Here is a 26,710-nt window from a genome sequence, read left to right on the forward strand (position 1 = left end):
AGGAATGTAGGTAATCTTTCTTCTTTATTTTTCAGTTATTTCAAAATGTGTTTATATTATTTTTATAATGACTACAAAATTATACATGAATATGTATATAAATACATATTTTAAAAATGAGAGGTTATATAATTTCAGAAATATTCTTTTTATCCCTACCAATTAAATAAGATTTTCAAATAAAAACAAACCAAGTTTTTCCAAGCTGTCAAGCCTACCTAGAGTGAGGTCTACTATGCTCTCTCTGCCCTTTCCCATCCTTGTAGGCAGACTTTTTATCCCACCTGACAAAGGTGCCCCACCCCTCCAATCCACCTTGTCCCCTTCTTCTCAGATTCCTACAGTGTATACTCACTGCACTCTTCAGATTGATTTATAGACATAAGATGTCTCAGATTGCTCCCAAATCATTTTGCTCAATTCAAGCTGTTAACACACTCCCCACCTTTCACAGTTGAACTTGACTTCCCTTGGAAATAAAAGCAAAGGCTCTAACATTTGAGAACAGCTCTTTCACTAGGTTATCCCCAACCAAAGCCCATTTTGTTCTTGCCCAACTGTCACCTGCGTCTAAACACAGACCTTTATGTTTACCCCCAATTAAATTTCACTTGCTGATTCTGACCGGACTTGTTGAAATCATCTTGGAAAGTCAACTCTGTCAGACTTGGCCCTTGGCCATTCTGCATGGCATATTTTGGCATATTACCATAGCATCATACCACTTCCAACCTCCCTGCTGACTGAATCTGGTTTAGCTGGTCCCATGGGGTTGGATGCTCATCCATGTACCAATTCACTAAACTATACCATCAGCCAGTCCATGTTACTCCTTGTGGCTATAAATTCAGTGCAATTCATCAAGTGTTTATTGCATGCTTTCTGTATGCCAGTCCTGTGCTAGGTGCAAGCAAGTTCCAAATATCAATAGGACAAGCCTCTTAGCCTCAAGGTACATGATCTATTTCACAGAACACAACCTATTCTATGAAACAAGACAGAATGCCAACATATTCTGTGAAAGAGGACCAAAACTAGTCCACTCTGTAACTATGCCTAAACAGATTAAAAACAAAGACACTGGGAAACCACAAATGTGACCACACTTTCCATCCTGGCTAACGTAAGTGACCACTGCTCCTTCTCCACTGACAGCTCAAGCCCTGCCCCATTCCTCCTACTTCCTGAAAAAAAGTTCTGAACATACACAGACACCAAATTGCCTTTCTGACAGCACCCAAGTCAGAACAGACTGACCTCTACTTCTTCAAACCCTCCCAAAAAATCACCTAAAATGAGCCCAAATCCTATTAGCTCCTCCTAAGTCCTTATTACCCAATGGGGTAAGGAGTCTCTTGCTACAGCAAGCTTAATAAATGTAACTCTTGTTGTGTACTATATGTATGCTCCTGGAGGTATCTGGCTGGTAGGCATGGGCAATTCCTAACACCTAGTAGGTGTTCAATAAATATATAATGAGGGAAGGAAGGGAGGGAGGGAAGGAATTGTTAATGATATAAGAAAAAAGTTAACTTTATGTTTTGAAGGACCTTTGTCATGCTCCTGGTGAATCTTTCTGGTTACCACTGCTTTTTTTGATACGACATTTACCAGAAGATAGCATCAAATTCATCTTCAGGTGTTCCACAGAATTTAGGTTGTTCTAACCTAATGATTCTCAACCTGGGATATTTTGCCCTCCCTCACCAAGACATTTGGAAATGTCTAGAGACATTTTTGGTGGTCACAGCTGGGCAGAAGGAGATGCTATAGCATCTCTGATGGGGGCACAGATGCTGCTAAATGTCCTAATATACACAGAATAGGACCCCACAGCAAAGAATGATCAGGCCTCAAATGTCAAACTATTGAAATGGGAAACCCTATTAATCTCAAGTTCTCCATTGGGAAAACTCCACTTGGGAAACTTTGAAAACATTACCAAATTACCCCACTCACAGACATTCTGCTGTATTTAATCTGGGGTATAGCCTATGCAAGAGAACTTCTTAAAGACTTCCCAAAAGATTTAAGAATGTAGCCTAGGTTGAGATGCTGTCTCTGGAACCTGGGTGAAAATCTGGCTGCACCTGCCCTCTGTGGTATTCTGGGTCCTTCTGTCTCTGGCTTCTTCGGGGACCTCTGACAGTGGTCGCTGGAGCACGCCTGCCAGGTCTTCATCTCTCAGCTTCCTCTCCCTTATGCCCTAGGACCTCAGTTGTCTCTAAATGACAGTGACAAGACGCTTCCTCCAGCTATGTGTTCACATTCTACTACCTTCTCTAAGCAGGGGACCATCCTTTCCTCATCAGTCCTGCTCTAAATCTGGCAAGACATGTTGGCGTCTTTGCAAGTCCTTGTGTCTTGCTGCTAAGTGTAGCAGGCAGACTGGCTGCATTAGATTCACCAAAGAGCCTCTTAAAAAAGTAGAACCTTGGGTCCTGCTCAGACTTCCCTGGGGAATTCACACCTTAAAATGTGAGAAGCCTTGTTTTGTTCACTCTGGAGATTTATATTCTCTTATGACTATTCTTATAATCGTAACTGTCATGACCATTCTTATTTCCATGTTTTCGTTTCTGCCCTGGTTGTGTGACCATCATCTAAAGATGTTCTTTTTATGCCTGAGCTCAGCCAGGTGTTCTGGACAGCAAGGGGGTTTCATTAGATACCAATGCTGCTGCCAAAAGAATGCAAAGAATTGAACTGAGGTCACTCTAGGGTGGTGTGGCCGGGAGGCATGGCCATGGGGCAAGTACAGCTGGGGAAAACCATCTTACCTTGGCTGAGCCGATGACCTGTCCGTCCAGATAGGTGGAAACAGTACAATTCCTTTTCATTTCCTTGGTGACAACCACAGCCAGGTGGTGCCACTGACCACAGGCCAGCAGCTGGCCACACCTGACCCGAAGCTGGCGTCCCGCAGAAGGCTCAGGGTCATCCTCGGGTTCCATGACATCTGGAAGAGAACACAAACACCAGACCTCGCCTGCAGTGTCAGAGAGCAGCAACCCAGCAGAAGGGGGCCTTGTGCCCATGGAGCCAGTGCCGAGTCCCCCGGCCATAGAATACCAACAACAGCAGCTGTCATTGCTGGAGCTCTTGCTTTGTGCCAGGCACTGAGGTAGGCACTATCGTGATTCCCATGTTACCAGCCTGAGGCACAAAGAGGTTAGGTAACTTGCCTAAGGTTGCAGAGCCAGAGTTCAAGCCCAGGAGTCAGGCTGCAGGGTCTACCCCTCACTAGACTGTTGCCTCCACAGTGATGCACATAGGGTGGCGAATACCTGCGAGGGAAGGAGCCCAGGCAGCTGTGCTGTGTGTAAAGGATGCCAAGCCAAACCCTGAGCCTTCCAGTGTCAATGTCTCACTATGAAGTGGGGCACACAAGAACAGGCGTGGGGGCTTCCCTGGTGGTGCAGTGGTTGAGAGTCCGCCTGCCGATGCAGCGGACGCGGGTTCGTGCCCTGGTCCGGGAGGATCCCACGTGCCATGGAGTGGCTGGGCCCATGAGCCATGGCTGCTGAGCCTGTGCGTCCGGAGCCTGTGCTCCGCAGCGGGAGAGGCCACAGTAGTGGGAGGCCCGCGAACCACACACACACAAAAAAAAACACAAACAGGCGTGGCCATAATACCCTGGCCTTGGCCATCTCAGGCCATTTCAGGCCATCGCAGGCAGGTGAGCTTGGAGAGCCGAGCTGAGCTCTTTGAGGCAGAGCCAGGACCAGCCACCTGTACAACTAAAGGAGGGCCGTTCCCCCTGGCTCTTGGGCCAAGAGCTGCTGACTCAGCCCCACTTCTCCCAAGGGTGGGTGAAAGCTTACCCAGGGGCTGAAGCTCTTTCTCTTCTGTAGACACAACCAAGGAGAGGTCTTCCGGACAGAGGCTGACGGAGAAGCAGACGAAGGGCTGCTCGGTCCTGGCCAGGTGGCGTACCACGGTCAGGAAGCGCAGCGGGTGGCCCTCTGTGACTGAGCTGTGCCTGCCGATCAGGAACCAGCAGGAAAAGGTCAGGCCCCCTGGTGGAGGGAAGGACCTGGCAGCGCCTGGGGTCAGAACACAAGCACGCCCTTAGGCTTTGTCCTGCTGCAGAAGCCTGTCTAAACTCACTATGGCTCTGACTCAGCTCAGGGTTGGCCCTACTGTGTGCCAGCACTGTGCCCCACCTGACTCACACCTATTTTACAATGACCCCACGCAGGAGGATGCTCTTGTCTCCTTATTCATACTTGCAGCAATAAGTCATATTCCCTCCAGGACTTGAGCCTAGATCCTCGAAGCCTCTCTCCAATGCTGGCCCACCTATTATTCCATGCTGTCTTGCCCAGGGAGTGGAGAGGTGGCACACCCCTGAGCTCCGTCATCATGTGGCCCATGGGTCAGCTGGTCTAAAGCCAGGCAATGTGCTACGTGGGGCAGAGGACCCCGGCCTAGCATGGCTAAGCCTTGTCTGGGGAATATTCCACTCTAAGGAAACCCATGCCCTCCCACCTTGTAACAGGGTTGGCAGAACAGGCAGGGCCCACTGCCCTCACTGAATGGGCAGAATCAGGCTTGGAACCCTGTGCCGATGGGCCGTAAATGTAATGGCTCCTCAGCACCTACCCTCCCATAGAAACCCAGACCCTGGCTCTCCTAACAAGGGATGCCTGGTTTTCAGCTGAGTGTAGCACTGTACAAAGCATGCCAACACCCAGTCGATCCCCACATGAGCCAAAGACTGGATAGCGGATAGCCATCAACATAGAGCTCATATTCCTCTTTAGAGAGAGCCGCAAGGTGGGGTGAGGTGTCCATTTCAGCCTCTGTCAATCACTGACAAAATGCATCAAAGCCAGGCTCAGCCACCAACTCACCCACCGAGCCCATCAGTGCTAACAGAGCCCCCGCTCTGTGCAGAGCCATGGGCTGGGCCCTTGGGATGCACAGTGAACAGGACATCCCTGCCCCAAGGCAGGCATGACCAACGGGACAAGTGGGACCGAGAGGAAGACTCACGCTTTCTGGAAATGTCAAGTGGAAATCTGAAATCAAGGCTCCCCAAGGACTTACTCCCAGGTTGGGGAGGGGACCTAAGCAAGCTAAACTCCCAGGGAAGCACCTACCTGTCCCAATCCCTCCAGAGACCGAGTATTCAGTGCTGGTTCCCATCACCGTAGACAGGGTAGGAATAAACAAACAGCTGGAACAGGAAAGTGTCTCAGATCATTGAACCGCAAGCCAACCTCTGGTGTGAGGTTCCCCCCTCTTTCCTTCTGCAGGGGCCTCCCTCCCTCCTAGACCATGAGGCCCCAAGGACAGAAAGCACCTGATGCTGGCACCATGACCCTAAGAAAGGAATCTGCTCTGGAGGCTAGAGGGGAGGGCAGTCCAGAATGCAGACACACCAGGGGAATGAGAGGGTCCTGGCCCAAGACAGCTGGGGACACTGCCTCTAAGAAGGCACTGAGAAGATAGGGTGTCCATGACCCAGACATTTTCCACAGCTGAGTGAGAGACGATGGGAACTACACTTTTGTAATCAATATTATAATTCACCCAAGGTACTGGGAAATTAATAAAGTGTATTTCAAGAATATGAAAGCCTGTCATACCCATAACCTTCCACAGACATGTCAAATTCCACGAAGGATGGAGCCAGGGCTGCCCTCTGAGGCTGCAGGTTGCGTGGGGAGGTCATGGAGATGAGGCTCAGTGCTGTCTGAAGGGCGGTGGTTGAGCCCTGGGATGGCCCTGAGGGCCTGAGGGCCTGTGTGACTGCTGAGCAAGGGCTGGTGTCCAGGGGACCCTCAGCAAGCACTGGTGCCACTGCCTGTGACCCTAGGGCAGCAAGCAGGAGAAGAGCTGTGTCTTTGCTCAAACCATTTCTTCCCCTCTTCTGACAACAGCCCCCATATTTCTGCCACAGTCCCAAACGAGGGCTCTGCAGAGAACCATGCCGTTCCTAACCCTGAGGGTGTCCTCCTGGGCCCTCCACTGGCCCTCCCACCTGGGCTCTCTGCTGATTTTGATAACACGGAACTGTTGTGACAACCTGCTCCTCCTAGAAACTTCTTCTCACTTTAATTCTATCATGGCCCCCAGCCCTTTCCAATACAGGTTTTCTCTTGCTGTCACTGGCTTGCCCCATTGGCCGTCGCTCACTGTGGCTTTGTCTTGGTTCTCTGGCCTCCACACTCTCTTTCACAACAGACTGACTCCTTGAAAGCTCTGTCTCCCACCTCTGGCTGCCAGCTCAAGCCTGACTCTCCATCCTTGCTTTTCAATTGGGCCTCCTTGTCTCAATGTCCGATGCAGTCTTATATTCAGCGTGTTCATGCCTTTCTTTTCTCCACGCTGGTTCCCTGGACCAGCCTCTTTCCAGGTATCAGGCCAATGCTTTGTCCTCCTGACCTCCTAACTCCCCCCTGAGCTGTGAGCTGCGCAGAAAGCTGACACTGTTCCTCTGCCCAGGGGCAGCGCTGGGTACTCCTGCATGCACTGTGACATGAAGGTTTCCGTGCTCCAGGCCCAAAGGGGTCAAGTACACACTCATCATCACCATCTTGTATGGGGGTAGGGGTCTTCCTCCTTCCAAATCTGGTCTTTATCTGGGGACCACTGATCTGACCCTTCTGCTTTTTCCTCATTTGCTCCATTGAGCAGCAGGCAAAATCATTTTTAAATCTGTCTGCTTCCCATATGTCGTAAAGGATCCCTTACAAGAAATGCATATTCTCTTTTAAATCCCATTATCCTGCCCCTATTCCTTCCTCTTTCCTCACCTGGGCATCCAGAGTCCCCTCCATGTACATGAGATGAGCTGAGGACTTTCACTGCAGCCAATGGAGGTGGAGCAATTCCAAAACCTAGAAACTGTCTGAATATCATAACAAACAAGAGAACCAAATGAAGACATTCTGTAGGCAGAAGTTTTCTCCAGCTTCATCTGAGCACTGTCCTCGATCCCAGAGCTCGCTGGCTCCCCCTCCATGCCTTCCTCTCTCTGCCTGGAAACCCTTTCCTCAGGCCATACAGAAACAGGGCATCCCTGACCTGGCACTCAGACCAGAGAGCTGGTGAAGTTAAGTGCTTTTGACTTAACCAGTGAGGACCTTGAGGGGAAAAGGGTTTTGTTGGAAAATAACTTTGTCATACTTTGGTTTTAAGTTTCTAATGGAATTGACTAATCAGCTGAACTAAGCACAGTGGTCTTGTCTGACAGCCCCACAGCTAGAGGTGGAAAGAGGCTGGCCTGGCCCCTGGGTCCCGTGCCTGCTGGCTGGAGGGGTTGCCTTCCATCCCCCTGCACTTGGTCCTGTGTGTCAGCAGGGGTCCAGCTGGCCTGTGGCCCTGGGCACCACCCTCCCTACACCTACACTGTCTAGGGCAGGGTGGCCCGGCCACAAGTACTTAAGAGACCCTTGATCTCCCTCCTAGAGCCTTTCTTTCCTCTGCTTTTTTGTCTTCTCTGTCTGCCCCTCCTTGTGCATCTTCTCTCCCTGCTGTAGCTCTCCAGGAAACATGTGGTTTCATGGAGGGGGTGCAGTGGGAAGGCCCCACAGGACACAGTGGTGCTGCCTCTGTCCCCGTCCTTGTAGGGGGCCCAGTCGCAGCCCGTCATACCAGCTAAGCTCCCTGTGCTCTAGCCTCATGGCAGTCAGGCCCCTACAGCCTCCACCCCTCTCAGCAGGGCATCTTCACCTGGTCTGGTGAACTGCACAGGCCACAGGCCTCAGCCACTGCCACTCCCTTGAAGTCTCCCTCTTTATACCCAATCTCCCGACTTTGGTCCTCCCAGCTCCTCAGAGCTCCCACTCTGAACTGAGTATCCCATCCAGCGCTATTTTGTATTGTCTGCAGGAGCCTTTGCTTATTATCCCTCTCCCTGAGAACATCAGCTCCATGGGAGGGGCTACGTCCGCTCTGCGGGCCTCCCACTGTTGCAGAGCCAAGGCTCCTCCCTGGACTTGCAGTGTCCATCGCTGGGAAGGGGGAGGGGGCACTCTTACTGCCCACTGTGCACTCACATGGCTGCCAGGGGCTTGGCAGCATTTAACGTGCAACACACGGTACCTTAACACGTCTGGTTCAATGGCTTGGGAAGCAAGCTTTTCAAAAATCCTGATGAGCCCCAAGTGCAAGGGGCTGCTGCCGGTGGTCAGAGCCTGGTGGCAGTAGGTCATGAGGGTCCTGAGCATCCCCGCCTCGCACATGACCTGACGGTTCTTCTCCGACTTCACCAGGGACTGGATGTGTCTGGCCACGGAGCACTGGATCTCCTTGGAAAGCTAAGAGTAACCAAAGCAAGCAGTGAGCCCTGGAGGTTGGCATGTTTGGTGGGCCACTTTGGTAAGCTCCCCACTAGGCCTTGAGTTGGTGGTGGGGCGAGGAGACTAGCCCTCACAGCCTGTTCTTACTGCACCCCGTCTGTCCTGGGCCTCTCGGGCGTGGCCTCCTCACAGGAGCTGCCGAACAGGTAGACAGCTTAAAACAGACTGCAAACTGGCAAGCAAGAGGCTGCATCAGCCTGAGACATGTGGTGCTTGACCCGCACAATGTTTACACCGTTTCTGAATTGCTAACATTTAAAAGCCTGGAGATTCCATGTAAAAGTCCAGACTTGCGGCCTCTCCCAAAAGGTGGAAGCTCTGGCCGCGCCGCTTTGCCATCCTGGGTCCGTGGAGAAGTAGGAGCCGAGCAGCGGCTACGCCCTCTAGTGGGTCCCACAGCTCACCCCACCTACGGGCGGCGCTCACTCAACAGTGCTGCGCCCCAGCCTAGAAGGTGGGGCCCTCCTGCGGGTGCCAGCCTGCAGGAGGTGCCCCACCCAGGCTGCTGGCTGCAGCAGCTGCAGCCCCCTCTGTCTTCACGTGCCAAACCACACCAGCTCATACAAGCCCCTGAAGTCACGGCTCCAGTGGGGAAGCCTTCCCTGCACCCTTCATCCTTTGTCCATCTCTCTGTGCTAAGCACATGCGGACACACAGACAGCTGGCTTTTATCTTCCCCCTACTAGATTTCAACTCACTTCACTATCTTTATGTCCTTGAAGCCCATAGCATAGAGTGCATAGAATCTGCTCAGTCAGTATCGAGCCAAATACAGTACATTGTTTTCACAATCTTCCTTTCTTCATAAAAGAGTAAACCCCTGGAATTCCCAGCCTCCATGGATATATAAATAGGGGGGGCGTGGAATTTTCTTCATAAAAACTCTTAAGACTGTCCACATTTTCTTTTACTTTGTATAAGACTCTCTGAAATGACCAGGATACCAGTTAGATCTTAATGGAGTTTTCCTGCAGTGGAGGCTATGTGGGCTCCACACAGACCTCCTTCTCCAGGTTACTGTACCCATCACAGCTGCCCCTCCTGTGGAGGTCAACCTCCCTTAAGTGGTAGCTGCCCTGCTATGTAACCCCCATATGTATGTTCATGCATGCATATGTGTGTACATGTACACATACATGCATGTACACACATACATAAAAGTGTGCACACATAAATACAAACACATATACATCGCCCCCAGACTACAGCCAATGAAGCCATGCCCTTCAGCCTCTGTGGTGCAATTCATGCTGAGAGCCCCGCCCTGTAGGCTCAGGCTGAAGCTAGACTTCAGCTGACAGCATGTCCTCACTCAGCTCCTTCGCCTGTACCACTGTGCTTCCCTCACCTCCCTTCTTCTGAGTCCCTCCCTCCACAAATCCCATGCACCTGTAGCCCTGTCTTGGGCTCCACTTTGGGGAACCCAAGCGGAGACCCTAGGCTGCTTTTCATATTGCACACATTTGCCCTAGTCTCTGGTTTCAAGAAAAGGGATCTATGGTGATGTAGATTATGTCTAGCTTAGTCTACCAACGTAAAGCCAGGAGTCACCATAAAGGCACTTACTCTGGGACTCCAGACCCAACACTCAGAATCACCTCGCTCTACCATCACCTACCTCCCTGTGCATGTAGTTATTCAAGGCCACCCTGCCCAGAGATGGTCAAGAGTATGTCTGTATCACCAAGGGATAGAAATTTGTAAGATGGTGTTCTTCTTCAGGCTGTGAACACAGTTTTGTAGCATATGTGTTTCAAGGATTACAATGTGTGGTGAAACATATTTACAGTGTTTGTCATCAGTTTCTAGATTTTTTTAAAAAGGAAGGGGTCACACACCTCACCCTCCCATCCTCCCACGCCTTCCAAAAGCATGACGCCTATAGCTCCTGCCTCAAACTGACGGCATTCAGTGAAATTCCCATGATTACAATATCTTCAGTAATATTTTCGACTTAAAATTTTAGACTGTTCAATTTTAGTTTAAAATATAAACTACATTAGAATGGTTTTCAGGGAGACTGCCCCCAGGTAGGATTTTGTCACTCTGTCAACATCACTGATGTCAAGGAGAGATCTCATCACTCAAAGAAGATGGTCCCTGCAATGGACTGTATTCCCCCCCACCAAATTCATACATTGAAACCTAACCCCCAGTGCGGTGGTATTTGGAGGTGGGGCCTTTGAGAGATGCTTAGGTCTTGAGGGTAGAGCCATCATGAATGGGATTAGTGGCCTTAGAAAAGAGACCCCAGAGAGTTCCCTCCTCCCGTGCACCACGTGAGGACACAGCAAGAAGAGTGCCATGAGTGTGGAAGCGAGTCCTCACCAAACACCGAATCTGCCAGCACCATGATCTTGGACTTGTCTCCAGAACTGTGCGAAATAAATTTCTGTTATTTAAAAGCCACCTGGTCTATGGTATTTGGTTATAGAGGCCCGAATGGATGAAGACAATCCCCTTCCCTGTCACTGTGGTATCTGCACAGCCAGCCTGAGATGCTAGAGGCACATGTATAACCCAACAGGGACCAGAAACAGAAGAAAGAAATGCCAGATCTAATTTGCACTAAACAATTCCATGTCTTTTACTTCAAGACGCTCTTCCATGCAGAAATCTCCCCAATCTCCTGACTCCCTTCCCCAAATCTTTCTTCCAATGCTCTAAGTGTCCCTTCCTACATCCAAAGAGCCCGCACCTCTGCCTTCCTTCTCCACTCTTCTCAAAACAGAAAAGCTGCTTCTATCCTCTTGCCCAGAACTCTCCCTCTCCCAGAAATTGGAATATTTGGTAACTGCAGTCTTTTAATTTGGGGTGAGAGTTGGGGAGACAGTCTGCATGAAATAAGATGCAAAAATAACAACACAATGTATTATTAATAAGAATTAAAAAGAAATGTCTACAATCTCCAATTTTTATTACCAGCACTTCACTTATTGCTTTGGGGACTTTTGGCTTTCCTTTTTATTGTTGTTTTTTTTTTCCCTCACTAGAGCAGGAATATTTAAAATCTAAATATTCAAAAAAGAAAGCAAAAAAGAAAAAATTTTCAAAAGGGAGAAATAGAAATGCTGATCTTATCTAATGATGCCACAAGTTTACTCCAAAATTGCTCAATACCCTATAATGGAGGAGGGAATATTGATCGTCCTCATTATCACTGCAGCTCTGTCAATACCAATATTGCCTTGTTTTGAATAAAATGTGCTGTTTTTTTCAATGTTGGTTCCAGTAAAATGGGGTTTTAGTGAAAATATGAGCAGTAGCAGGAAACCAGTCTGGTTTCTCCCCGTACAAATGGATTGATTTTCCTAACGCACATTACTTCCAATGCAGGAAGGGGATAGTGGTTCAATTAGGACTCAGTGGTAAGCGCTCAGGGTCATCAGCAGGCTGGACCCACAAGGCAAATTATCACAGAGAGACGTGCGGGGCTGCCTGTAGGAGTTTTCTGCCTTCTCCACTTAGCAGTTGAGTCTTCAACTCTGTCCTTGTCCAGCTGTGGATGTTTAATCTTCTTTATCTCTCTCCCACCCCCAACTTTCTCTCCTGGTCCAGATTAATATGGTGGTCCCAGAGCCCAATGAGGGCTGGGTGCTGGTGGGGTGGGTCCCTCCAAGGAGGCGTGGGCTATTAGTACATCACTCCAGAGTGTGTCTTCTGGACATTAATCATGTAGTCCTAACTAAAAACCATCAGATGACCAGCATCTGCTTCCCCTAGACACTTAGAAAGAACTTGGGACTTCCACTGAGCTACTCAAATTTGGACTAGTCACTTATTCCAACTTGGTTGAAATGTTCTTTATTTGATGATTTTGGAAGAGAGATGATACATTTTAAGTGACCTCTGCTCTTCTGGGATGTCACAGGTAAATAGAGCCCACAGATGTGTTTTATTTGACAAGTCGTTGTGGTTTTTATCTTTGCTTACTTAGAATTAACTCTCTCTTTATATGGGCATAAACTTTCCATTGTGCACAGCACCCACCAGCCTAATACACTCGTTTGCAGTGCCCACATGGCCTTATAGGCATGGGAGTCTGTGATCTTGGTTTAGGTGTAAGAGAGTCCAAATCCCATTGAATCAGTATAATCCATGTCTAAAGGCACGGCTTCCTGGATGTACTTGTATAGATTTGCAATGAAGACCAAGATGCATGTGAGTGCCTGCTTTAAATCTTCTGTTTCTTTTACGAATTACATACATATGATGGCCAATACTTCCTGGTTACAGAAGCCTAGGATCTTATATTAATAAAACATTTGTCTCTTTCCAGCTTTACTTCCCAACCTCCCCTTTGGTCCACCGTGTACTCTACCCCAGTAACATCCTCACCCTTTGCTGAATACGCCATAACCTTTTTGACTGATGCCCAAAGTTGAGAATGTCCTTTCTAATCCCATCCCTTTGCTGAGGTCCTACTTATTAAACAGACAATTCACACTTTCTCTCATCTAAGAAAACTTTTCTGATCTTCCTAACTAGCACTGTGTCCACACTTGAATCATTATAAACACCACACTATGACAAGCTATCTATCTATTTACAAGAACTGTGAACTGCTGCCAGAGACAATGGCTCCTCATCCTTGTTTCTAGCACATATCCCTGTGCCTCAAACACAATAGCTGCCCAGTAAATGCAAGCACAAGGGCACAAGGTGTTCTAGGAAATAGTAGGTGCACTGGACCAGAGAAGGTGGTCAGAAAAGGTGATGTGCCAACTGGGTGTTGAAGAATAATGAAAACAGTGCCAGGTCAGCAGGGGAAATGATCTTTCCTGAGCCTGTGGTCAGCCCTGAGATTGAACATGAGGACATCACTAGGGAAACCAGCTTGTAAACATCCATCCAGGAGGATGCCTGCACAGCCTGGCACCTGAAACATCTGTGAAGAGTTTCCATCACCTTGGACACACACCCCCTCACTCCACGACAGCTAGGTCAGGTAAGCAGTGGGCTCCGTGAGACCCAACATCAGCTTCCAGCCAGAACCCTTCCCTGCTGTGGCTTGGGCATCCTCAGTTAGCTCAGAGAAGGAGGGATTAACTTACCCTGAGTATCTCTATTGCTTTGGCCAAAGTAAATTGCTGACACGACTCTTTTAAGATATACTTTTTAAACAGATGTGTTGTTGTTGCTGTTGTTAGCAGATCTCCACACACGACTGTCTGGAGAAGATTCCTCAAACAAGACTGCAGAGTCCACAGTCGCTTGTAGAGATAAGAGATCCACTTCCAACCATTCTGTGACTCCAGCCCCGGTGTGTTGCTTCTGAGCTTCCAAACAGACACTTACCCTTCCTTCATCTTCTGGGCACAGGGCACACAAATATCTACCCAGGAGTAGGTACTCATGTTGATTTGACACTAACTAATGGGAAACTTGGGCTAGTTATTTACTTTCTCTGGGCCTCAGTTTCCTTAGCTTTAAAATGAGGATAATGAAAATACCTACCTCACTGGTATGTTTTTGGTGGGAGTCAACAGAAACAGCATTTGTGAAAGTACTTTTCCTTAAAGGATGCAAGTGTTTTCAGAATATTAATCCCTTTTAGTTGCAGTCTTCTTTTCTCACCTTGTATCAGTAAGGTTTCTGATTAATTATCATTTGTATTTATCAATTAATTTATCAATTGTATAATGCCAGCTGGAAATATACCTAAAATGTATTACCTTCCATTTTGTATTTCTAAAATTTTATATACTGTGACTCATAGTCCTAGGAACATCGAGTACCAAAGCCAGAAGAGAAAGGTAGGGGGTATGAGAGCACATACTGCATGCCAGGTAGTTCTAAGTACACTCAAACTATGCTTCCCACTACTCTTCTCAATGGGAAAATATTATTATGAGAATACTGAGACTGAAGAGGTTACATCAGTTTCCTAAGGTGACATAGCCAGTGAGTGGTAGAACTGGCACCCCAACCCAGGTCTTACTTCAAAGCCCATGATTTTAACACTGAGTCATGCACTCATTATAAGGAAGGGAGCTCAGTATCTCATAAGGGGCATAAGCTGATGGCCTACAGAAGTGTTTTATTTGGTGGGGGTAGTTTGGCTTTGCTTCTGTCTTGTTTCCCCCTAGCTAGATGTGAGTACCTCTAGGCAGGGCAAGTACACTTCCCTATGACCACAGGTCTCACCATTCCTTACTGTTTACACCTACACATTTACTTTACGACTCTGGCCCCAAGACATTGTGTCTGCAACCCCTGTGACCTAGGCCAAATCTGAGTAGCTGAAATTGAGGTGCAGCGAAAGGAAGTGGCCCATGTTAAGTCATAGAAATAATGATGGTAAAGGGCTGGAAGAAAGGTCGCCAGATAATTGGACCAGAGCTCACCCTATCAACTTTAACTTCCACTCCATCATTCTATGTCCACTGCAGCTTCCTTTTGATGTTCTTCATCTCCATGCAAGATTATGTCTATTTGCTCTATTTAAGAGGCTACCCTAAGAAGCTGCTTGGATTCTGACCAGGATCTGAGACTTTTCCACTCAGGGACAATAGAAATGTTTGAGGAAGAATGGTATCAGAATGAAAAAGCAGAAGAAACATAGAAATTCAACATATTTGAAATTTCTCATGTGTTGTAATTTAATAAAGCAAGACTCCTACTTTGCCAATTTCCTTGTTGAAGGAAATGGCTCTTTTCAAATAGCTTGCCCTTACACAATGCTATCCAGGGCTATTAATGCTGTCGATACTTTAGCTATTTGAAACCCACATGATTAGTTCAATGTGTTTGAAATACAGGCTTAGTCCAGAAAATGGCACCCTTTCCAAATTGAGGTGCAAATCAGTTGACAGATGCAGCCCGAGCCTGATCTTCTTTCTGTCCCATCATACTGTGTGGGAGGCTTCCATTGCGGTAGAATCTGGAACACACCCAACAGTGAGGGGAGGTGCACATTGACGATAGACAACAGTGTCTCTAATGCCCAGGTCTGATCATGTCCTTGCTTTCCAACTGCCTCCCACCCATGGCTCCCACCTCCCTACAGGGAAGGCAACTTGGTGCAGTGGCAGGAGGTCCTGGACCCTCCCATCAGGCACATTCACCAACTAGCTATGATGTTAACTCTGTCACTTAAGTGCTACAAGTTTCAAGTCCTCATCTGTAAAGTGGGAATACTGATGTCTACCGTGCAGGGTTATTATTATGCTTGTAAAGTTTTGGCAACTAATAGCAGTAGCTACACCAGTCAGCAAGTGTTTCCCATGGTGCCTTGTATGTTCTGCTTGCCATGTTAAGTGCTCCTGCATTGCTTCAGTTGATCCTCACAATAATGCCATGAGGAAGATGATATTATTCTCCCCATACTACAGCAAAGAAAATGAAGGGTCGTGGAGGTTAGATAATTTCCCATGGTTCTGTGACTGTTAAGTGGCAGAGAGATTTGACCAAAATCTGTCATCTTCAGAGCCTCATATAGTAGGTGCTCATTAAACACAGCAGTGATGATGATGACAACAATGACAAAGGATGGTAATCCAATAAAATTCAACTGCCTGTGTGGTACTCAAGGCCCCGCATGATGTGGCTTCAACCTACTTCTCCTGCCCCATTTACTGCCTTTCTACCCGCATGGTCTATCCTAGCCCAACTGAACTATTTGAAGTCCCCCCATGGGCATCTACACGTGTGTGCCTCTCTCTGTTGTCTGAGTGTCTTGTCCCACCCTCCTCTACCTGATCTGGCATAGACAGGTCTCTTCTTTAAAGTCTAGCTCCAGTGACCCCATCTCTGTGTGGCTTTCTCTCCCCTCTGCCCCAAGGCCCTGTGGGCAAACCTTTGTTACCGTTAGAATATCTATCTTCTCCACTCGTCTGAGTACCCACCCTCAAACTCAGACTGTGTGTTACTGTGACATTGGTCTCTGAATCCCCAGTGGCACCTAATAGGTGCTGCGTAATTATTCATAAAAGTAAATACATCACATTGGTGGCCCCAACACAGGCTGAGTTCCACCTCTGTGAAATTGGATCTGACTTCCCACCCTCTGAGTTCCTATTATCATGCACAGAGCAAATAACCCTCTGCTAAGACATGAACGGAAGTGCAGTGGTGCTGGGACGAGAGAGCCCTCCACTACTGGTCAGAGTTCTAGCCCAGAGCCACGTCCCTACAGCAAGCCCCTCATGGCTGTTGAGCGTGCCAGAAAGAAAGAGAAAAGGCCTTTCTTCTCAATTAGTTACTTTCTAGCTCCAATAGAACTGAGCTGGACTCCACTTTTGCCTTGTGCTTAGTACAGCGACATTCACAATAAAATTCCTATAGTCCAATTTTAATACTGGTGATGATACAAGAGGGAAAAAAATCAGCTGGATTATTTGTTTCCAAGAGCAGCTCGCACTGCTAGCATTTTGCAGAGGGAAAAACCCCCTCTTGGTCATGAACAGAACAAATTTAATGTGGTCACAATTAGAAATAAACCAGACAACCCATGTAAGTAGTTAAGTTGTTGCTTCTAAAATGATATCTGTACCTTGGAAAGCTATCAATTTCTCATCCATAACGTAGGAAGAGCATCTGAGGGATGTCAAGTGGTAAGAGTATAGGGATGCTGGGAATCACCAGGCCCACCTAAAGGGAGATGAGTGGGAACTCACAGTCCATCTTTTTAGTAACACTGCCATCTACTGAAACTTCCAGCTGCTTTCTCTGCCCCAAAACCTGCAGTCCTTCAGTCAGTTTCATTTCAGCATTTTCTTGTGTTTGTCTCATTTCTCATTTGATTTACTATTCTGTTGTTGTTATGAGGTTTCCCACTGCCGCCCCCCTTTCAGAAGTTAATTACTGTATTAGCCAACTTTTAATAGCTGCTGATTTGGCATCTGCAGAAAATTTCTGAGAAAATGTACCACTACATTTCATTTGCATATTTGAGAGAGAATGCGTGAGAGTTAGACTTTTCCTAAATTACTACTTATTGTGACCTGAATAGAGAAAAAGTATCCTACCAAGTGGAAGCCTCATTTGCATACTTAATTTGTCCAATTACCATCACAGGATGAGGGAAAGTTCCTCCCCACACACTGATGTGACAACTCATGGCATTTATTTGAAACTAGGGCTCATCCACAGAGTCTTCATGCACTAAGAAGCGGAAGGACAGGCCACTGTCTGCTCTGCATCACTTCGTCAGTCATCCTCATGGTGGAGTTTTGCACAACGTGTTTATCAGCAACCGTTTGACTGCTACGACCACCCAAACCACTGGCTGGCTGTTCTCACTGCAAGTGCATTGCAGGGTATGAAATACAGCTAAGGAAGCCAGGCTTCCTCACAATAAGGTGAAAGCCCCTGGAAAAGCGTGCAATGCCAAGATGCATGACGTTGCATTCTGCAAGAGCTGCAGAGATTAGAGATCTATTCATCAAACACGTCTTGACCTTGAGCCTGGGAGTGAGTGTTAGATCTCCCCTCAACACCTCCATGATTTTAGGAAGTTACACAACTCTCCTGAGCTTCAAGCACCTGCAAAATGAGGAGATTCTCATTTTAATGAGCTGTTATGAACACTGATTAATGTTCCTGGAATAGAAGTAACGCTCAATGTGTATTAGTTTCCAATATGCTCCAGGCAGAACCTGTCGTAAATACTAAGGTAAAGAAAGTAAGGTCCCAGGCTTTAGATAACCAAATGACTCGAAGACATTTGATTTAGGTGTCAAATAATTTTATCCGTCAGTTAGATGCCTAAGGCAAGTGTGGTGGCTGGTCTTTAAAGATGGCCCCCAACAATTCCCCCTCTCCTGTACACGCAAGCCACCCCTTACATCAGTAAAGGAGACATAGGTCTTGTCTCGTTGAGTCTAAGCTGAACCTGTGACTTACTTTGACCAACAGAATGCCATGGAAGTAATGCTGGCTTGTTCCAGGAAAAAGCCTCCAGAAGGCTCGGCATCTTCTGTTTTTGTGCTTTTGAGAGCCCTGAGCTGCTATGTGGCCTGCTAGAGCATCTAGGTGGAGGTATATAGGTAGAAGCCAGATGGTGAGGGCTACATGGAGGAGAAGCCAGGCCCTACCAAGGCCCCAGACATCTGACCCAGTTGGGCCAGCCTAGGAGCCTCTCACCTTTTGAGCCAGCTTGTGAGGTGCCAGCTCTGGGAGTGGAGAACCCATCTTGGTGCCCAGCTGATACCATGTGGAGAAGACAGAAGCTGTCCCTGCAGTGCCTGTCTAAACTCCTGACCCACAGAACCATGAGAAAGAACGAGACCATTATTGCTAACTTGGCAGCACTTTGTAATACAGCGATAGATAACTAAAGGAGCAATCAAACCCATTTTAGCCCAGGCCACTGCTGTTCCATAAACGTTGAAAGATATAAAGTGCATTCCATTTCACTACTAGATGCATCCCTACTCATCGGTTTGATAAGCACTTTATCATCACTTTCCAGCAGAGGATCAGGAACCAGATAAAGGATTCCAGTTACAAAGAGACACGTAGACATGGAATTGAGTTAGTCCTTTTTTAACTCCTGTACCTAGTTCTACAGAATTTCCTAAGTAAAAACAGTCCCTTCCCTACACATCAAGGCTTTTGCTCCTTCACTCCACTTCTCACAGATTTTGGAGGTTTTGCAATATTTTTACTAAGCCATTATTTTCAGTTATTAATAACACCCCTATAGTTGACCCTTGAACAACACAGGTCCACTTATGCATGGATTTTTAAAAATAAATATAAGACCTGTATTTTCATTTTACAGATCTTTAAGTTTAACTGAGTGAAGGGAAAAGTTTATGTTCAATTAGAGATCACAATATGTGGAATCAAAACTAGCATTTGAGTCCTGATTCTATCCAAACTTTTTCACCTTCCTGTCCTTGGGTGAGTCATTTATCAACTCCTTTGTTTTTGAGGCAGAGATAGTAGTACACTGTGTGAGGGTCAGCACCCTTAACCCCCATGTTGTTCAAGGGTCAACTGTAGTCACCATTTCTTCTTAAAACATATCACCTCCTTTTCAACTCCAGGACAAAACAAAGCTGGACCCGCACCCCCGTGAGCCTCCATTCTCCTATAGAAGCCACTGCTGTGCAGGGGAAAGACCATAAGAACTGCCACCAGGTAGAACCACATTTAATACCAGGTCCACCAACTCAGAATCCTTAAAAGGCACGTACATTGTGTGGGACTCGGTTTCCCCACTGGCTAAAATGGAAACAATGATACTCCCCACCAAACATCTATGAGGGTAAATAATCAGTGAAAGGGCGTGGCACCGTGTCTGGTACATGGTAGCTGCTCAATTCAAGTAATTTCCTTTCATCGGCCGCTAATTCAAGAGCGTATTTTCCATGGCTTCCTCAACTTCGAGTTTCTTTCTCAGAACCGCTAGAGAACATATTCTCTAAACTGAGAGCACTTGCTGAGAATCTGCCTCGTTCTGTTGCTTTCGCCGGTACAAGCGCGCCTCGCTGCAGTGGGGCCGTCAGTGCTGCCAGGACAGGAGCTAAGAGCCACCTTGACTCCCCCCTCTTCCCGCTTCCTGCACTCCGTTCATCTCAGGGCCTTGATTCTATCTCCCAATAGGTCTCTTGACTCCTTGCTCTACACACTTTCCCACAGACGCCACCATAATCAAGCTACCACCATGTGCTACCAGACTGTGGACATGGCTTCCTAACTGTTGTCCGCATTCTCTTCCACACAGCCCCATTCCCAGGCCACCCTCCATGCAACGAGAGATTTTTAATACAAAAACCTGATCATGTCCCCCTCCATTCACTTGAGAGACTTCGCGTTGCCCTTGGGATAAAACCCCACAGCTTGTCAGGGCGGCAGCCTTCCTCCGCCTGCCCCATCGGGCACATTTCCAGCTCTCTCGCTTTGCTCCCACTCCAGACACCTGCAGCAGGCTCCTTCCCACCTGCTTAATTGCTACTCATCTTTCAGGGCTCTGCTTAAATGTCATCATCTAAGAGATGGCTTCCCTGACATCCACACCTTCATCTAAATTAGATTTAATTAGGTCTTCCCCCCCACTTCCATTCCCATTATTCTCTGTCAGCACCCATTTTTTCCCCTTAATATCACTTGTGACAATTTGTAATTGTGTATTCATTTGTGAGCTTATTTACTTAGTCCGTCTGCCCCACCACCACCTCCCAGTCCCCACCACAGATGTGGGCTCCTTGGACAGTGCTCAGTTCTCATCCTGTTAGCCCTGCATGTTCCACATAGAGCGCCAAGCCAGGGTCACAGCCGATATCCAAGCAATGGATAAATTAATGGGGAGCAGAGGGCTTCTGGTCCCACCAATGCCCAGCACTATATGCAGCACTTATATGGGACTTGCCTCATGAAGGTAAATCATTTCATTCAGTTTTTGTTTGGCTGTTGTTTTTAGAAGGTCACATCACCAACAGGAACAATCTGTTTTGAGTGGCCATGGAAAGGTGGGTAGAACTCAATCAAGGGTCTCAGACCCACTGATACTCCCCTGCAGGAGGCACTTCATGAAGGAGGCTCTGTTCATACAGGGGACTGGAGGCAAAGGCAAAAAGGAAAGGGAGTCTCTGGGCAGAGGAGCTTAAAAGATCAGTCACGTGAAAGAGACAAGCTCATGTGTTCACAACAAGTACCTGAGGGTGATCTTCATGGTACAACTGAGGCAGCAGCCTCACCATGATGCACAGGATCCCGGGGTGCATGATCACAGCATCACCTTCATCCGTCCTGCAGAGAGAGGGAAGCAGGACATCAGACTTAAGCTTCCTCTTCTGCTTTCCACAGAACTTTCTGGATCTTTCTAAGACAGTCGATGATACATAACCACAGCCTACCACTTCATTATATGACCTTGAACTAATTAAGCTAAGCCTAACTTCCCCCAACTGTACAATGGAGCTAACAATGCCATACTTTCCACATAGAGTCATAGAATAATGCTGCTGTGCACTAAGGCACAGTGTCCGGCACAGAGCAGATGCTTAACGGAAGTTAGTTCCCTGGGCCTCTACCCTCTCTCCAGGTATGTAGGAGGTGGAGAAGCTCTCATTTTATATCAAACAAACACACAAAGGACTGTGTCTGGATCCCTTCAAGATGGTGTAAGCACACTCTACTCTGTCCTACCCACTGAATTAAACTAAAAACCCAGATAGAACGCATGAGCAGCTCTCTGAGGACTCTGAAAAGTAAACGGTAGCAAAGCAGGAAACCAAACCCAAAGCACCATGCAACTGGTAACGTGTTTCCTGGGGCTTCCCCCTCCAGCATCTTCCGGAATGGGCTTACAAGGAGTAAGAACCGTGCACCACATGTGGACAGGACAGACAGCCTCCAAGAGAAGGCTCTATTTCTAGTCTAAGGAGCGGGGAAAGAGGCTCCAACAGGGCCCAGAGCATGGAGGAAAATCCCTGGAATTTCCTTGAGTTTCTCCATTCTTTCTCACCTCAGCCTCCAAGAAACCGCACAGCAGCAGCAGTGACCAGGCAGGCACCTGAAATTCTCGGGGAGGGGAACCCTTCTCTCTGACCAGAGGAACACTGGTCCCAAGAGTCGGGCAAAATCCCCAATGTTTTTGTCTCTCTTTTTCCTCTCCCTGCTTGGCCCCAGAGACAGATGCAATCGTGGGAAGTGCATGGCAGAGCAGAGAAACTAAAGCTCCAGCTTTCTAGACAGAGGAGAAGGAAGGGACCCCAGAGAGCCAGAAAGTGTTGGGAAGATGATGAAGAGGAGGAGACTTAAGAAAGTGAAACCATTACGTTGTGTATCAACCTCTGAGCTCAATTCTGAGCTGCACATGTGTGGATCTGACCCTAAACCACATTCCAAAGGCTTTGAGAACTGCTCAGGAAGAAGCTTGAAAAAGTTTTAAAAATTGAAAAACCATTCGCTAAGCTAGCAAAGACAGAAAAAGACACAAATTACCAACATCAGAAATGAAAGAGAGAATACCACTACACATCCCACAGAAAGGATAAGAAAATACTACAAATAACTCTGTGCACACAAATCTGGCAACTTAGATAAAATGGACCATAAACTTCCAAAAGTAAGCAAGAAGAAATAAACAGGACAGTTTATGGCTATCACAAAGACTGAATATGTAGTTTAAAACCTTTCCACAAAGAAAACTCCAGCCCTAGATGTTTTCACTGGTGAATTCTACCATACATTTAAAAGATAAATAACACCAATTCTATACAACTTCTTTCAAAATATACAAGAGAACACTTCCCAATGCATTTTATGAGACCAGAATTACTCTGATACCAAAAGCAGACAAAGCTAGTATAAGAAAAGAAACTACCTGCCAACATCTCTTAGAAAAATAGGTGCAAAAAATCCTCAATAAACTACTGGAAATCAAATATAACTATATATAAAATAAATAAGGCACTATGGCCAATTTGACTGATCCTACAAATGCAAGGCTGGTTCACTATTCAAATATCAGCCAATGCAGGGACTTCCCTGGTGGCACAGTGGTTAAAAATCCGCCTGCCAATGCAGGGGACTCAGGTTCAAGCCCTGGTCTGGGAAGATCCCACATGCCACAGAGCAACTAAACCCATGTGCCACAACTACTGAGCCTGCACTCTAGAGCCCGTGAGCCAAAACTACTGAGGCCCGCATATCTAGAGCCTATGCTCCACAACAAAGAGAAGCCACCACAATGAGAAGCCCGTGCACCGCAATGAAGAGTAGTCCCTACTCGCCACAACTAGAGAAAGCCTGTGCGCAGCAATGAAGACCCAATGCAGCCAATAAATAAATAAATATATAAACAATAAAATTAAGGACTAGAAAATTGGTTCAAGATGGCAGAGTAGAAGAACGTGCGTTCACTCCCTCTTGTGAGAGCACTGGAATCACAACTAACTGTGGGACAGTCATTGACAGGAAGACACTGGAACTCACCAAAAAAGATACCCCATATCCAGAGTCAAAGAAGAAGCTGCAGTGAGATGGAAGGAGGTGCGCAATCACAAGAAAATCAAATCCCATAATTGCTGGGTGGGTGACTCACAAACTGGAGAACAGTTATAACACAGAAGTCCACCCACTGGAGTGAAGGTTCTGAGCTCCACGTCAGGCTTCCCAACCTGGGGATCTGGCAACAGGAGGAGGAATTCCCAGAGAATCAGACTTTGAAGGCTAGCGGGACTTGATTGCAGCACTTCGACAGGACTGGAGGAAACAGAAACTCCACTCTTGGGGGGCACACAAAGTAGTGTGTGTATCAGGACCTAAGGGGAAGGAGCAGTGACCCCACTGGAGACTGAACCAGACCTACCAGCTAGTGTTGGAGGGTCTCCTGCAGAGTCAGGACGTGGCTGTGGCTCACTGCGGGGACAAGGACACCGGCAGCAGAAGCTCTGGGAACTACTGCATGAGCCCTCCCAGAGTCCGTCATGAGCCCCACCAAAGAGCCTGTAGCCTCCAGTGCTGGGTCGCCTCAGGCCAAACAACCAACAGGGAGGGAACTCAGACCCACCCATCATCACACAAGCAGATTAAACTTTTACTGAGCTCTACCCACCAGAGCAACACCCAGCTCTACCCACCACCAGTCCCTCTCATCAGGAAGCATGCACAAGCTTCTTAGATAGCCTCATCCACTAGAAGGAAGATAGCATAAGCAAGAAAAATTACAATCCTGCAGCCTGTGGAAGGAAAACCACAGTCACAGAAAGAAAGACAAATGAAAAGGCAGAGGACTATGTACAAGATGAAGGAACAAGATAAAACACCAGAAGAACAACTAAATGAAGTGGAGATAGGCAACCTTCCAGCAAAAGAATTCAGAATAATGATAGTGAAGATGATCCAGGACCTCAGAAAAAGAATGGAGGCACAGATCCAGAAGATGCAAGAAATGTTTAACAGGGCTTCCCTGGTGGCGCAGTGGTTGAGAGTCCGCCTGCCAATGCAGGGGACACGGGTTCGTGCCCCGGTCTGGGAAGATCCCACATGCCGCGGAGCGGCTGGGCCCGTGAGCCATGGCCGCTGGGCCTGTGCGTCCGGAGCCTGTGCTCCGCAGCGGGAGAGGCCACAACGGTGAGAGGCCCGCGTACCACAAAAAAAAAAAAAAAAAAAAAAAAAAGAAATGTTTAACAAAGACCTAAAAGAATTAAAGAACAAACACCTAGAAGAATTAAAGAACAAACAAACAGAGATGAACAATACAACAACTGAAATGAAAAATACACTAGAAGGAATCAATAGCAGAATAACTGAGATAGAAGAACGCATAAGTGACCTGGAAGACAGAATAGTGGAATTCACTACCACAGAGCAGAGTAAAGAAAAAAAAAAGTGAAAATAAATGAAGATAGCCTAAGAGACCTCTGGGACAACATTAAACACAACAACATTTGCATTATAGGGGTCCCAGGAGGAGAAGAGAGAGAGAAAGGACCCGGGGAAATTTTTGAATAGTCGAAAACTTCCCTAACGTAGGTTAGGGAAGTTTTCGACTATTCAAAAGGAAAGGAAATAGCCACCCAAGTCCAGGAATCACAGAGAGTCCCAGGCAGGATAAACCCAAGGAGAAACACCCCAAGAAACATAGTAATCAAACTGACAAAAATTAAACACAAAGAAAATTATTAAAAGCAACAAGAGAAAAATGACAAATAACATACAAGGGAACTCCCATAAGGTTAACAGCTGATTTCTCAGCAGAAACTCTACAAGCCAGAAGGGAGTGGCATGATATATTTAAAGCGATGAAAGGGAAGAAGCTACAACCAAGATTACTCTACCCAGCAAGGATCTCTTTCAGATTCAATGGAGAAATCAAAAACATTACAGAAAAGCAAAAGCTAAGAGAATTCAGAACTACCAAAGCAGCTCTACAACAAATGCTAAAGGAATTTCTCTAAGTGGGAAGTACAAGAGAAGAAAAGGACCTACAAAAACAAACCCATAACAATTAAGAAAATGGTAACAGGAACATACATATTGATAATTACCTTAAATGTGAATGGGTTAATGCTCCAACCAAAAGACACAGGCTCGCTGAATGGATACAGAAACAAGACCCATATATATGTTGTCTAGAAGAGACCCACTTCAGACCTAGGGACACATACACACTGAAAGTGAGGGGATGGAAAAAGATATTCCATGAAAATGGAAATCAAAAGAAAGCTGGAGTAGCAATACTCATATCAGATAAAATAGGCTTTAAAATAAAGAATGTTACAAGAGTCAAGCAAGGACACTACATAATGATCAAGGGATCAATCCAAGAAGAAGACATAACAATTATATATGCACCCAACACAGGAGCACCTCAATACATAAGGCAAATGCTAACAGCTATAAAAGAGGAAATGGACGGTAACACAATAAGAGCGGGGGACTTTAACACCTCACTTACAACAATGGACAGATCATCCAGACTGAAAATTAATAAGGAAACACAAACTTTAAATGACACAATAGACCAGATAGATCTAATTAACAGTTATACGACATTCCATCCGAAAACAGCAGATTACACTTTCTTCTCAAGTGCACATGGAACATTCTCCAGGACAGATCACATCTTGGGTCACAAATCAAGCCTTGGTAAATTTAAGAAAATTGAAATCATATCAAGCTTCTTTTCCGACCACACACTATGAGATTAGAAATAAATTACAGGGAAAAAATGTAAAAAACTCAAGCACATGGAGGCTAAACAATACATTACTAAATAACCAAGAGATCACTGAAGAAATCAAAGAGGAAATCAAAAATACCTAGAGACAAATGACAATGAAAACACAACGATCCAAAACCTATGGGATGCAGCAAAAGCAGTTCTAAGAGGGAAGTTTACAGCAATACAATCCTACCTCAAGAAACAAGAAAAATCTCAAATAAACCATCTAACCTTACACCTAAAGGAAACAGAGAAAGAAGAAAAAACAAAACCCAAAGTTAGTAGAAGGAAAGAAATCATAAAGGTCAGAGCAGAAATAAATGAAATAGAAACAAAGAAAACAATAGCAAAGATTAATAAAACTAAAAGCTGGTTCTTTGAGAAGATAAACAAAATTGATAAACCATTAGCCAGACTCATCAAGAAAAAGAGAGGACTCAAATCAATAAAATTGGGCTTCCCCTGGTGGCGCAGTGGTTGAGAGTCCGCCTGCCGATGCAGGGGACATGGGTTTGTGCCCCGGTCCGGGGGAGTGGCTAGGCCCGTGAGCCATGGCCACTAAGCCTGCGTGTCCAGAGCCTGTGCTCCGCAACGGGAGAGGCCACAACAGTGAGAGGCCCAAGTACCACAAAAAAAAAAAAAAAAAATCAATAAAATTAGATATGAAAAAGGAAAAGTTACAACAGACAACACAGAAATATAAAGCATCATAAGAGACTACTACAAGCAACTCTATGCCAAAAAAATGGACAACCTGGAATAAATGGACAAATTC

At 46.5% G+C, this 26,710-nt stretch overlaps 1 protein-coding gene across 1 annotated transcript in view; it reads right to left on the minus strand.

The window, feature by feature from the left end:
• WDFY4 (WDFY family member 4) overlaps window positions 1-26,710 on the minus strand; it is a 275,410-nt gene that overhangs the window by 187,300 nt on the left and 61,400 nt on the right. Inside the window, exons 13-19 of the mRNA XM_067025200.1 lie at window positions 20,918-21,011; window positions 8,056-8,270; window positions 6,765-6,859; window positions 5,595-5,820; window positions 5,106-5,182; window positions 3,825-4,046; window positions 2,781-2,959 (exon numbers count right to left, since the gene is read on the minus strand). Of these exons, the coding sequence (XP_066881301.1) occupies window positions 2,781-2,959; window positions 3,825-4,046; window positions 5,106-5,182; window positions 5,595-5,820; window positions 6,765-6,859; window positions 8,056-8,270; window positions 20,918-21,011 (1,108 nt within the window). The remainder of the gene's footprint in view (window positions 1-2,780; window positions 2,960-3,824; window positions 4,047-5,105; window positions 5,183-5,594; window positions 5,821-6,764; window positions 6,860-8,055; window positions 8,271-20,917; window positions 21,012-26,710) is intronic.

The sequence above is a fragment of the Kogia breviceps genome, chromosome 2, assembly GCF_026419965.1.
Source record: "Kogia breviceps isolate mKogBre1 chromosome 2, mKogBre1 haplotype 1, whole genome shotgun sequence".
NCBI lineage: Eukaryota > Metazoa > Chordata > Mammalia > Artiodactyla > Physeteridae > Kogia > Kogia breviceps.